Below are 12496 nucleotides of genomic sequence, written 5' to 3'. Positions count from 1 at the left end.
TCTCATCCGGAGTTGTAGTCTTTATTTGCATAGCAGATAGGAGGGGTAAATATCTAAGAGCCATCCTGATATGAATCAGTGATAAGTATTATAGGGAAGAGAAATGAGCACTGAGGTCAGCTTCCTGTATTTTATTATTTTATGTGTATGAGTGTTTTACCTGCCTGTATGTAAGTGCGCCACATGTGTACAATGCCCATAGAGGCCAGAATAGGGTGTTGGATTCCCTTGAACTGGAGTTGCAGATGGTTGTTAGCTGCCATGTGGCTGCTGGGAACTGAACCCAGGTCCCTTGATAGACCAGCAAGTACTCTTAACCCCTGAGCCATCTCTCTAGCTTGTGTCACAATAGATTTTAAGAATAAAATTGTAATTAAAATCAAAGAACGACACAACATCATAATAAAGGGACCAACAGTTGACTCTGTTACTGTGGGATTTGGGCCAGGTCACATTATCTGCATATATTAAAAAGAAGATTATAATACAAATCTTAGGGCTGCTGTGAAGTTTAAATGAGATGATGAATGCCACAAAATAACCCAAGACAAAATAATTCTTCAAATTCAGACTAGTAGCATCTACAAAAAGCATAGTTTTGTTATTATTCTTTCTGGGTTGTTGTATAAGAGCAGATATGACATTGAAGGGTAACACTGATGGCAGGGGCTTCCAGGGTTTTCACAGGGCAAGTACCCAGCTCATACCAGTACAAGGCTGTCTACCAGACTGGAGAGATGAATGGCGTCAATCAATTGCCATCTTAACTATAAGAATTTTCAGGAAGGTCCTGTTGCAACATCTTGAAATAAACCTCACCTGCTCCTCCAAGTTGTCCAGAGATACTGTAGGTATTCCACATGGGTGAACCCAACACTTCAGCACTGAAAAGAAAGTATCTCCCAGATGTTGCTAACTCTGAGTAGTTCACTGTTTATAGAAGCTATGCGGACCCCTTAGGGAGGCTGTAGGGCCCCGCCAGAGTCCAGATCCTCACCTACAAGGTATGAGGTGCCACAGTACTCATCATCAGAGCAGAGGATGAGCAAAACTCATGGAACTTCAATCCAAAAAGGTTCTATACCTAGAATAAGTTCTCCAGCAAGCAGCAGGCCCATCTTGGGAAAGAGCACTTTGTTCAATGTCTAATCAGTAAGTTCTCAGATTTCTCAACAGTTCCCTTTGAAATTATTTACTTAGAATTGAAGAACACAATTTTTCAAAATATTTCATTCAGCAGGTCCAGGCAGAGACTTTTCATATTCTTTCTAGATGTTGGAGATGGAGGGAATCAGCAACCTCAATCCATTTGGGGGTGGTTTTCACTCCATTTTTATTTTACTTTTTATTGAAGCAGGAGTGAGTTTGGCCATAGTCTAGCTTAAACTGGAAAGCTTAGGGCTGTTCTTGGTGCCTTGATTCAGTTGGAAAAGTAGAATAGCCACATAGAATCCCATGTACTCATTCTTGGTTCAAAAGACGTTGCTGGGGAAGCCCAGGGGCCATAGTTTCTAAGAAAAGGGGCAATGGATACAATGGGCAGCAGGTGGGTCTCTATGCTCCCCACCCCACAACAGCTCTTTCATACATTTTAGAAGCTGGGAATCTGCTTGTGTTTGAAAACCCCTGCCATAGGGCATTGTTGCTAAGGAAGAGCGGAGCACAATTTAAAGGAGAAAGGAGAGCAGTAACTTGCGCCTGGTTCGATATTACTTAGCAGCAGAAACAGAAAAGAACAGCGATGCCTCTAAAACTTCTGAATTTAAAGCGGACAATCATGAGCAGGTTTAGAAAAAATGGGACTTTCTTCTTCCAAATGAGACTAATAATAGTAGAGATCTTTTCTTCTCTCTAGAGAGTGGCTTCCTGAAAAACAAGAGAAATGTGATGATGAAGACGCTAGCTCCGGAATCAAATGACAAGTTCCTAGCTGTATGATGTTGGGCTACCTCCCTTGCCTATCAGAGTTCTATTTTCCTCATGTTGAATGAGTATATTAATAATGACTGTTTCCTAAGATTCTAATGAGGATCGAGTCAAACACACACAAAAAAATGCCCCTAGAATGATAGCTGGCATATACCTCTTTCATAAATGCTCACTATTATTTTGTTTTTAAAAGTTAGTATGGTAAAGTCAAATTGCTATGTGGCTAAGCTGCACCTTACATTACTGGGAAAGAAAACTGATCCTGACACTTAGTTTGACTTTGGACAAGTTACTTAACATACTTAAACCTCAACATTCCCATTTGTCAATTAGAATGAAAAGAGAACCTGCGGGGCTAGAGAGATGACTCAGTGGTTAAGAGCACTGGCTGCTCTTGCAGAAGACTCGGATTCAGTTCCCAGCACCCTCAAGGCAGTTAATAACCATCTGTAACTCTAGTTCCAGGACACCTGACACCCTCTTCTGACTTCCGAGGGCATTGCGTGACACTGGTGCACATACATACATGCAGGCAATACACTCATGAACAGAAAATAAAAATAATAAATAAAATTTAAAAATAGAACTTGCATTGTGGGTAGTTTCTATCGTTTTTTGCCAGTTTTTGTTTCGGGCACTGCTGGGATGGGAAAATACAGTGCCATGCATACTAGGTAATTGCTCTACCACTGATCTCTACCCCCAGCATGTTTTGGCTCCTCATAATTTGGCTTGTCTCATAATTTTGTACACTTCATTTTCATGGCTACACTCTGGACTTTGTCACCGCTCGCACAAATGCAACCCTTGCAACTGATTTCATATATCTACTCTTTAACCACTACCTCCTATTTCATTGCTCAGGTAATTGTATTTATGTGTTTTTATATAACCTCAACTAGTTCATCAGCTTCCACTTGGCCCCATTTTCTTCTTAGTGCAGCTTAGATTCCACAGGCTCTTGTTATCATAAGTCACATGCAAAAAAACCCTTCCAATCTTTTCCTGTATTCTTTACCCATCATGTTCATTTGCCATAACCTCGATCCCAAATGAGCCACCCCATTTACTTTCTCTGCACATTATACAAACTGGACATTACTAAGGAAATCACAGAACCATGCTGACTGTTCCCACTTGAAATACATGGTCTCAGATTTCAGCTCAGCACTCTGAAGTACTCTTGTGTTTCTCTCCCAACAGGCTTGCTTTCACAATGCTCCAAAGAAACTTGTGTGTGTTCCTACTCTCTCCAACTATCCCACACTCACACTGTAAGCTGCTGAGCCTGCAATCTAAAAATGCTCTTTGTTTTTTGGTTTTGTTTTATGCTAGATATCAAACTCAGGGCCTCCACATGCTAGGCAAGCACTCTGGGCCAGCGTCCTACCACTCAGCTGTACTCCAGAGCCACTCTACACTGTATCAGTGGCTAACTATAACTAAATATTATCCTAAGCATTTGTATACATTATTTCATATAATTCCCACCGAACCTCTATGTATTGGGAATTCTTTTTTAAAATATTTTATTTTTTATTTTCATTTTTTTATGTGTGTGTATTGTGTCCATGTAGGTAGGTGCACCCATGTCATGCAATGCCCACGGAGGTCAGGAAAGGGCATCAGATCCCCTGGAACTGGAGTTATGGATAGTTATCAGCCACCATGTGGGTGCTGGGAATCTAACCTACATTCTCTACAAGAGTTACAAGTACTCTCAACTGCTGAGCCATCTCTCCATCCCATGGGAATTATATTATGCTCCTCTTATAAATGAAGCAACTAAGGCATGGCGAGGCTCAGAAATGTGATCAAGTTCATGAGACTAATAAGTACTGAAGCTGGGATTCCGACTTAGAGCTTAGGTTATGAAGTTCTATTTTCTTTACAAGATTGTCGTCATTTTGAAATGCCTAGTGACACCACTTTCAAATTGAGTGTGGCTGCAGAGTCCTGGGTGGCCCTATGTCATAGGCTGAAAACTGAACACCTGGAACAGCTAATCCTCATGGATTTATTCATCTTTCTGAGTCACCTTGATTGTGTGTCAGGCTCAGAAAAAATAATTTGGTAGTGTTGCCTCTCTAACAAAATGAGAAAGTATTCAATAAATCTGACAAGATAGCCAGTGCACATGTGGACTCTTTGAAACTAAGATGACACCAATATTACGTATGAAAATACTGAATCATAGAAATAAGGTTCTTGTCAGTTTCTAAAGACCCTGGTTTTTACAGTACAACCCCTTCAAGTTTGTCAGGGCACAGAGCTACACTATGAAAGGATCAACCATTTACCTACTTTCATTGGCAAGTCTGGGACTGGCAGGTCCACGACTGGGGGTGGCATATATTTTCTTACCTAGAAAAGAGGAAGAAAACACGAGTGGCAATGAAATCTCCAGCTAGGTTAGAAGGTGGCCCATAGCATCACATGGATCCCAAATTGCCTGCCCCTCACTTTATGGACACCAGACATATTTTCTCTTATTTGATGCTGAAAAGAATCTGTTGGTAAATCCCTTTGGTGATTGTTTACTGCTCATAGTTAAGGATCACTGACTTCCTCGATGAATTCTGTACTACGAGATACCAATGAATGCAACTGATGTCCACATTAGTAGGAGAATGTGAAATGTTTGGCCCAGTTGAGACTATGATGCTAAACATTTGCTTGTGAATTTGTGTCCAGATTTTGGGAATAGACAAAGCTTGTATTATCATTTGGCCATGATGGGCTTCTCTTATAATAAATGCTCACTAAATTTTTTTTCTGAATTGGATATGAACTATATGGAGATGTTATGTTTGGAAGATGGTGATTTGAGCCATCTGTTTTGTAACCAACTGTTGAAAACGAGTTATGCTGTGTGTATGCACACACTTACATATAAACACAGTTGGTCTAATTTTCCTCCTGAATCCACTAGAAGATTTTTGAGAAAGAATATTATAGTAGAAATTTTCACAAGTTTCTTACACATGATATTTGCATGATTTCCTCTCTGTATTTTGCTAATCAAACTATGAAAATAATGAAGTAGCATTTTAATGGGAAATTTGTTTTCAACATTCACACGGGACACAGTGTTAGACTTTGGTAGGCTATCTATACTGAATAGGTCCTTTGTGAACTGTACGCTTAACTCATAGTAACAAGAGCTTCCAGTAATTTCTTTCAGGCATGAAACCACAGATATGTATGGATTAGAAAGTTGCAAAAGAAAATTCACCCAGAGTATAGACTGCTAGATGATGCAGACTCTGCCCCACGGGAATATATGTGCATATATATTGCAAGCATTTCACAAGAAACTCAAATCCTGTGGTAGAGTGCTTTGCTTTTTTGGTGAAAGTATAATTCACTCAGTTCTCCCATATCTTGTTTTCTGATGTGTATTTTGTATGTAGTGGGCACTAATTAGGTATAGGTTGGGGTAAATGAGTGAAGAAAATAAAGTGAGCCTGGATGATGTTTTCAGTGTAGCGGGGACAGGAAGTGGTCAAGGGACAGAAACCCAAAAGAAAGTGAGCAGGAGGAGCCCAGTGTGTAGGAGTGTGCCACAGACAGCCAGACACAACTGTTAAGTCTCCAGGCAGCTATGGGGCTGCCTCTCCAGTTGCTTTGAATTTTAATGTGTGGAGCAGATGGTTGGTATAGATTGCCCTTGTTTTTGCCCAGGAGCCTGGCATCATTGCAAGTTATCAACCTGTTTAGAGACTAGAGTTTGAGCCTGTAGGTACGTCACAGAGCTCTGTTTTGTAAGCGGATTATTTAGTGAAGAGGAGGTAAATATGAGAATCTATGATTTTAGGCATCAGCCCATCTTTTTTCTAGGACAAATCTAAGTCAACAGACTGAGGTGATTGTTTCAGACCAGGTCTGCCTATCTAGCTATCTCTTTATAACACTTTAGCCTTTGAACTGCCAATATCAATGAGGTCTAGTGAAGATAAATAGATGTTTTAAGTAAAATAGCCTCATCCATATCCAGAATGGTAGTAATTAGTCTTACCCCCCTATGTCATGCCAATTCACCATCAACCACAATAATATTTCAAGTATCTGTAAGCACTTCCTTACAGTGAACTGAGCTGGGAGGCAGGTTCAGAAGCAATCCTGCACTTCCGTCTATCTTGACGGGATTGCAATTCTCCCTTGTGGCATGTTCCTGAGGACAGTCTAGGTATCTGTCCTGATGAAGTAGATTTAGGAGGGGCCCATGTTTCCCATCAGGTTGGGGCTCTGGAACCAAATGCGGGTCATGGAAGGCACGAGGATAGTCAGGCTCTGGGGAGCCAGGTCTGGCTAGGGAGGAGAAATGCCACAGCTCCCGAGGCCGCGCAGGCGGGGTCTTGGGCAGGGACAGTGGGTACTGATCCATAGCCTTGGTACCACATTCATCCAAGTTTGTGCTGGTGGCACAGTTTGCAAGAGAGGCTTCTGGTCGTGGCTTTGTCCATGGAGAAGAGAAACGCCAATGATTTGGAGGCATGCTGCCATCTGGAAAAGATTCAGAAGATACTTTAGGTGTTTTTTTAAAATGTTCAAAACGGCAACTGGAGAGATGGCTCAGCAGTTAAGAGAACTCTTAACTCTTGCAGAAGACCTAGGTTCGGTTCCGAGCACCCACATGGCAGCTACAACTATCCATAACTCGGTTCCAAGAGATCCGTTGCCCCCTTCTGACCTCTGAGGACATTGCATGACAAGGGTGCACTTACATGCAAGCAAAACACCCATACACATAAAATAAAATAAATAAACCAAAAATTTTTAATGTTCAAAGTGGAAGTAATTTATTATTCTGATTCATGCATCATATATATGGTAATTACTACTACTATAATAATAATAATTATTATTGTATGATGTGTGTGTATGAGTGCAAGGGCATGCACCACTATGTAGATGTGGAAGTTAGAGGACAACTTCTATGAGTCAGTTCTCTTCTTCCCTAATGGGTTCCAGGGATTGAGCTGAACTTGTCACAATTGCTCAGCAAGTGCCTTTACCCACTGAGCCATCTTGTTGGCTCTGTAGTATGTTTCTGAACTTGAAGAAAACATAGAAAGGGTTGAAAAACACACATTAACCACAGTGTCCATAAATAGCCACTGCCCTCCTTTACTCATACTAGTGTCTATATTTGTTTATACGATTTTCAAGCTGATTTTGCTTCATTAAAATATCATGAATATCACTGGGCATAGTCGCGAATGCTCACACTCTCATTCAGAAGACTGAGGCAGGAGGGTTAGTGCAAATTCAAGGCCAGCCTGGATGGCAGTGTAAACCCTGTCTCGCAAAGAATATTCTCCTATAGCGATTAATAGAGCCAAATATCAGCTTTTCTCACGTTATCAACTTTAATGTCATCATTTCCTTCACAAAAGATTCATGTCCAGACTTGAATCCAGAAAAATTCCAGCTAAAGGGTAAATCTTTGTCATTCTGACTTAACTCAGAATGACTTTAGAAAGGTACACCACAATTCAGAGCCAGGAAAAATGGCAGAGCATTGCATTTCAGACAGAGAGACCTAAGGCACAACCCTGTTTTCTTCAGGAGCCTTCTTTTCCTCTTAAGGAGTAAGCTAAATTTTAATTCATTTTACTAAAAGAAAAGCTTTAAGTGGCACCAAGTTATTTGAGAGGAAGTCAGAACAGAACTAACAGAAATGCTAGTTTTTAAAGGGCTATACACAATTTTATCATACTCATGGGCTAACAAAAGTCATATTTGTGGGCAGCTCAGTTGTTTCCATTTTAATTATAGTGCTGACATTGCAGTGAGCACATTTGCATATATGCCTCTGCACCCCATGTGAAGGTTAGTTAGCTCCTTAAAGAATCTTCTATAACTAAAAGTGCTTGATTTGTGTCCAGTTGCTGCTATTGTTTAGCTCAGTTTTGTAGTTGATACTTTAACTGTAGTAAATAAGGAGGGGGAATTCCACAGAACCATACAAACAGATTAGTGTTTGCCTCTGTTGGTTATTCACACAGCTCTAGGGATTGAGACCTCATTTTCCAAAGGAATCTGAGGCATGAGGATGTTAAGAGACTGAGCCAAGGAAGCAAAGCAAATGAGGCTGGAAGGAAACTGAGCTAGACCAATGAGAACTAGGTAGGCAGGTAGTTGCTTCATCCTCATCCAGCAAAACAATGATTGGGATCAACAGGTGACTCAGCTTCGACTTGCCAGGTTCATGTGGGTTCACCAATAGGAATGGGGTCTCCTTTGTACACGTATACACTATTCTAGTGGTACCTAGTATAGTGACTGACTCTGATATCTCAAATGTCTGGCATAGACCACAACATGGATGAATGTTTTCTCCATTCAGCATCAACTCAGGTGAGAAGAGAGGAGAGAAAGAGCTCTGCCAGATGGTGCTTAAAGCCTGGAACCTTAAAGTCTCTCTCTGTCTGAAATGCAATGCTCTGTCATTTTTTCTTTGCACTGAATTGTGGTGTACCTTTCTATAGTCATTCTGAGTTAAGTCAGAATGACAAAGATTTACCCTTTAGCTGGAATTTTTCTGGATTCAAGTCTGGACATGAATCTTTTGTGAAGGAAATGATGACATTAAAGTTGATAACGTGAGAAAAGCTGATATTTGGCTCTATTAATCGCTATGGGTGAATATATCTATCTAAGATAATGCAGAAAATGTGGCATGGGTGTGATAATAAAGGAAAATTAGCTAGCAGGAGAGTGAGACACTGATTCACCTCCCTACATGGGCACCTCTTCTAGCTGTCCTGAATGTTAAATTTGACAGGATTTGGGGATAAAATAAAAACATTGGAGCTTGGCATAGTGGCACACATCTTTAATCACAGCACTTGGGAATCAGAGGCAGATGGATCTCTGTGAGTTTGAGACCAGGCTGGTCACATAGGGAGTTCCAGGACAGCCAAGACTATGTAGTAAGACCTGGTTTCAAAATAAAATAAAATCAAAACACCTCAGAGGTCAGTACAGTGTTATGATGGTATCTCTATCCACCACAATAGCTTTGCCTGTAACGCAGATGATAAACACAAAATAAGCCGAATCTCACGTGGCACAGACATTCTGCTCAACACCTCACATCCCTCACAATGAGCAATGACCACAATAGGCCTCTTCTAATGAAAACAGGACAAGAAAACATATTAGCATGTATTCCTAGGGCTAAATGTTATTTTTGAAAATTGATATCTCCAGCCACTAGCAACTTGGGGCACTGTGTGCCCTGAAACAAAATGATTAAACTGATTTCATGTAATCAGTGTCCAAGGTTCATATTGAATGAGAGTACTACATGTCCTAAGCATAAATTAGAAAATAACTATATCCTCTGACGACTGGGCAGCTTCTGTCTGGACTGGCTTTCCAGATCTCATACATATGGTCCAGGTGCTCACCGAACATCTGAGATGTGGAAAGCAGAATCACAGAGGACTTTGAACATTTCTCTTAACTGTTTCCATTCCAGAATTTTCTGACTGAAATATTAAGGGAAGTTAGGTAGTGGACCACTATTCCCATTTAGTCACTGGGTGCCCCAAAGTACAGTTTGGTCTCTGGAGTGGTGGGACTGCACAGGGGCATCTCAACCTTGAGGTCATAGCACCCTAATGGCTGTGGGTAGCCAGGGAGATCTACTCTTCTAGACCAGGCTTGAGCTCTGGTGACCTGTGAATTAGAGAGCCTGTCCTTTCTCAGTCTTCTTGGGCCAACTTCTCCAGTAAAAATGCTGGCCATCTACTCCATGGGCAGGGGAAGGAATTTTAAACCATACTTTGGACTGCCTCAGGGTTGCTACTGAGGCAACTATGATGATATTTCTACCCAAGTGCCCTCTCTTAGTTTCCTCTGGGTGCTTGTGAATGTACATGAATGAATGGAGAATATATGAGCACTTGGAGTCGGGGACACATGGGTAGACTGGGATTTTATTTCAGTGAGAATATGGGTGGCTTCCATTTCATATTTGCCAGCCCTGGACATCTAGACACTAACTCTTAGTTCCATCCATGGCTCTAGAATTTCTGAGGCCCTTACTCCTAAGATCAGGCATGTCCAGGGAGTTCCAATCTCAATTTCTCACCTTTAAATAAAAGCGGTAGGGTATTCACTGTGCCTCACAAACACAGCCAGATACATCACCGTTCCCACCAATGCAAAAATTTGGGAGCTCCCAGAACCTTCCAGAAGGGATTTATCATACTGAAAAGTTTGCATCACCTCAGAGAATCATCCGTCCTCTCAATGGTTGGATAGTAGCCCTGACCTCCTAGTCTAGACTACTTTCTCTGCACACAAACTCTAGCATTATCCTCTCAGAAAGCTCTGTGAATCTCCAGTCTAAAGTTTGTAATCTTTCTGTGGCTGAATCAAGTTTATTTCCTTCATGGCAATGGTTCCATAAAATTTTAAGTTTGATTATTTTTATTTTATGTGTATTAGTGTATTGCCTACATGTATCTAAGTGCACCCATGTCGTGAAATACCAACAGAGGTCAGATGAGAGTGCCAGAACCCCTGGAACTGGAGTTATGGACCACGTGGGTGCTGGGAACTGAACCCGGGTCCTCTGCAAGAACAGCCAGTGCTCTTAACTGCTGAGTCATCTCTCCAGCCCAACAGTTCCATAATTTATGCATTCACTCATTAATTCGCTAATGTGCTTCCCAACTCACCAGTATCCATGGAGTTAGACCATTTCTCTTTTTCTCTACCATCATCCCCTCAGGTCAGGAATTCTCACCAGGCCTGGCAGATAGTAGGCCCTGGCTAAATATTCTAATGAATGCACACATACACATATTCACTCATAAACATGCACATGAGTGCACATAAACACATATAGTTGAAATATATATACATGTTTGCATGCACACATACATGTGTGCGTGCATATGCCTCCCCATTGAACCTTTCTATTTTGAGGTAAGCAGTGTGCAAATCGGTAAGAGTACAGACTTTGAAGTCAGACGTGCTTGGGAGACACTCCTAGGTTTTCCATTCCCTAGTTGTATGACACTGAGCGAGTCCCTTCCCACATCTGAGTCACTTGGAGTACTGTGACACTGGATGACAAAGTCTATGCAAAGAACAGAGTACACTGCCTGAGGTACAACTGGCAGTTAATAAATGGCCCTATTGCTGTTGCTATTAAACTTTTCATCTTATAAACCTAGACTGGATTCCTCTGTTAGTTTCTAACAGTCACAGCCTAACTGACCTGGAAAAAAAGAAAGATGGTAATTAATGTATGAAGCCTAAAAATTCTTCCTGCCATTAGTTAGTACCAGAGCAGGGAGAATTAAAAAGGACTGTGCCAAAAAGCTCACAAGAGCAGCAAAAGTTGCAGCACTTTAGGGTGATGTGGGCGATGGAGTAGATGCTGGTTATAAGAGATTTCAGAAGTCTTTGCTTAGTTTGTGTCCGTTCTTAGGGAATAAGACTTCAGAAGCAGATGAGAACAGTTGGGAAGTATAGAATAGCTATTGTTGACTATGCACTCACTACAGGCCAGGCACATTGGTCAGTACTCTTCATACAAGGGCTATTGTGATCTCACCACAACCTTGATGAGAAAAGAGACTCAAAGTGTTTAAAGGCCACAAAGTTAGCAAGTGGTAGTGCTCTTTGTTTCCAAACCTCATGATCTTATGGCTTTGCCTCCTCAGCCTCACAGAGCATGCAGAGAACCAGGCACTTTCACACATTATTGAAACTGGGGAAGAGACAGATTGGCATCACGTTCATTGTGAGCAATTTTTTCCTATATATTAAACCCCTAAAATTTGTAAGTACACTTTGACCAAGTATATTATCTGCTTTCTGCTAGAGTAGCAAAATGCCTGAGGCTGGGTAATGTACAAAGGAACAGGTTTATTTAGTTAATTGTTTGGGAGTCAGATTGTCTAAACACCAGCACTGGTGAGGGACCCCTAGCTCCATCATATTGTTATGGATAGCCTTAATTCAGAAATGTGTGCGAGATTAATCTTATGGAGAGACAGGAAGCCAGGGAGTGACTCGGGGATCAGGATCAGTCTTTTTATAGCAGCTTGCTCTCTTGAGAATGGAAAACTAACTTGGGGTTCCAGGAGAACCACTTTTAATCCCTTCTGAGAGAACAGCCCCAGCGACTTCCCACTGTGATCCACCTCTTAAAAATTTCACCTGGATGTTAAAAATTAATAAATTTGGTATACCTATAAAATAATGCTCTTGATGTATAAAGTGATGGTATAGAATACCTTTATATAACCTATTAAATGCAAAATGGTTTTATGTAAAAAGTGGGCTGTATATATTTGTGTTTTCTCAATTTTCAAAATGAATACAGTATTTTTGTAGTCAAAAATATGTTTTTTGAGACAATCTTATTATGTTGTCCAGACCTGCCCTGAATGCTTGCTCTCAAGCCTCCTCCTGCCTCCATCTCCTGAGTAGCTAGAACTAAAGGCACACCTCACTATACCAGGCTAAGCAATTTTTAAATCCAAAAATTTAAAGAAGCTAGTTGATTTGGAGAGAGAGACAGAGAGAGAGAGAGAGG

At 41.0% G+C, this 12496-nt stretch overlaps 1 protein-coding gene across 1 annotated transcript in view; it reads right to left on the bottom strand.

The window, feature by feature from the left end:
- Positions 1-465: 465 nt before the first annotated feature.
- Vgll1 (vestigial like family member 1) overlaps positions 466-12496 on the bottom strand; it is a 17583-nt gene continuing 5552 nt past the window's right edge. The window contains exons 2-4 of the mRNA XM_008840712.3: positions 6016-6435; positions 4234-4293; positions 466-1866 (exon numbers count right to left, since the gene is read on the bottom strand). Coding sequence (XP_008838934.2) covers positions 1823-1866; positions 4234-4293; positions 6016-6435 — 524 coding nt within the window. The 3' untranslated portion in view covers positions 466-1822. The remainder of the gene's footprint in view (positions 1867-4233; positions 4294-6015; positions 6436-12496) is intronic.

Source organism: Nannospalax galili, unplaced genomic scaffold (assembly GCF_000622305.1).
Source record: "Nannospalax galili isolate Female #2095 unplaced genomic scaffold, S.galili_v1.0 scaffold901, whole genome shotgun sequence".
NCBI lineage: Eukaryota > Metazoa > Chordata > Mammalia > Rodentia > Spalacidae > Nannospalax > Nannospalax galili.
Note: the sequence above shows the minus strand (reverse complement) of the source record. Positions and strands in the feature narration are given on the sequence as shown.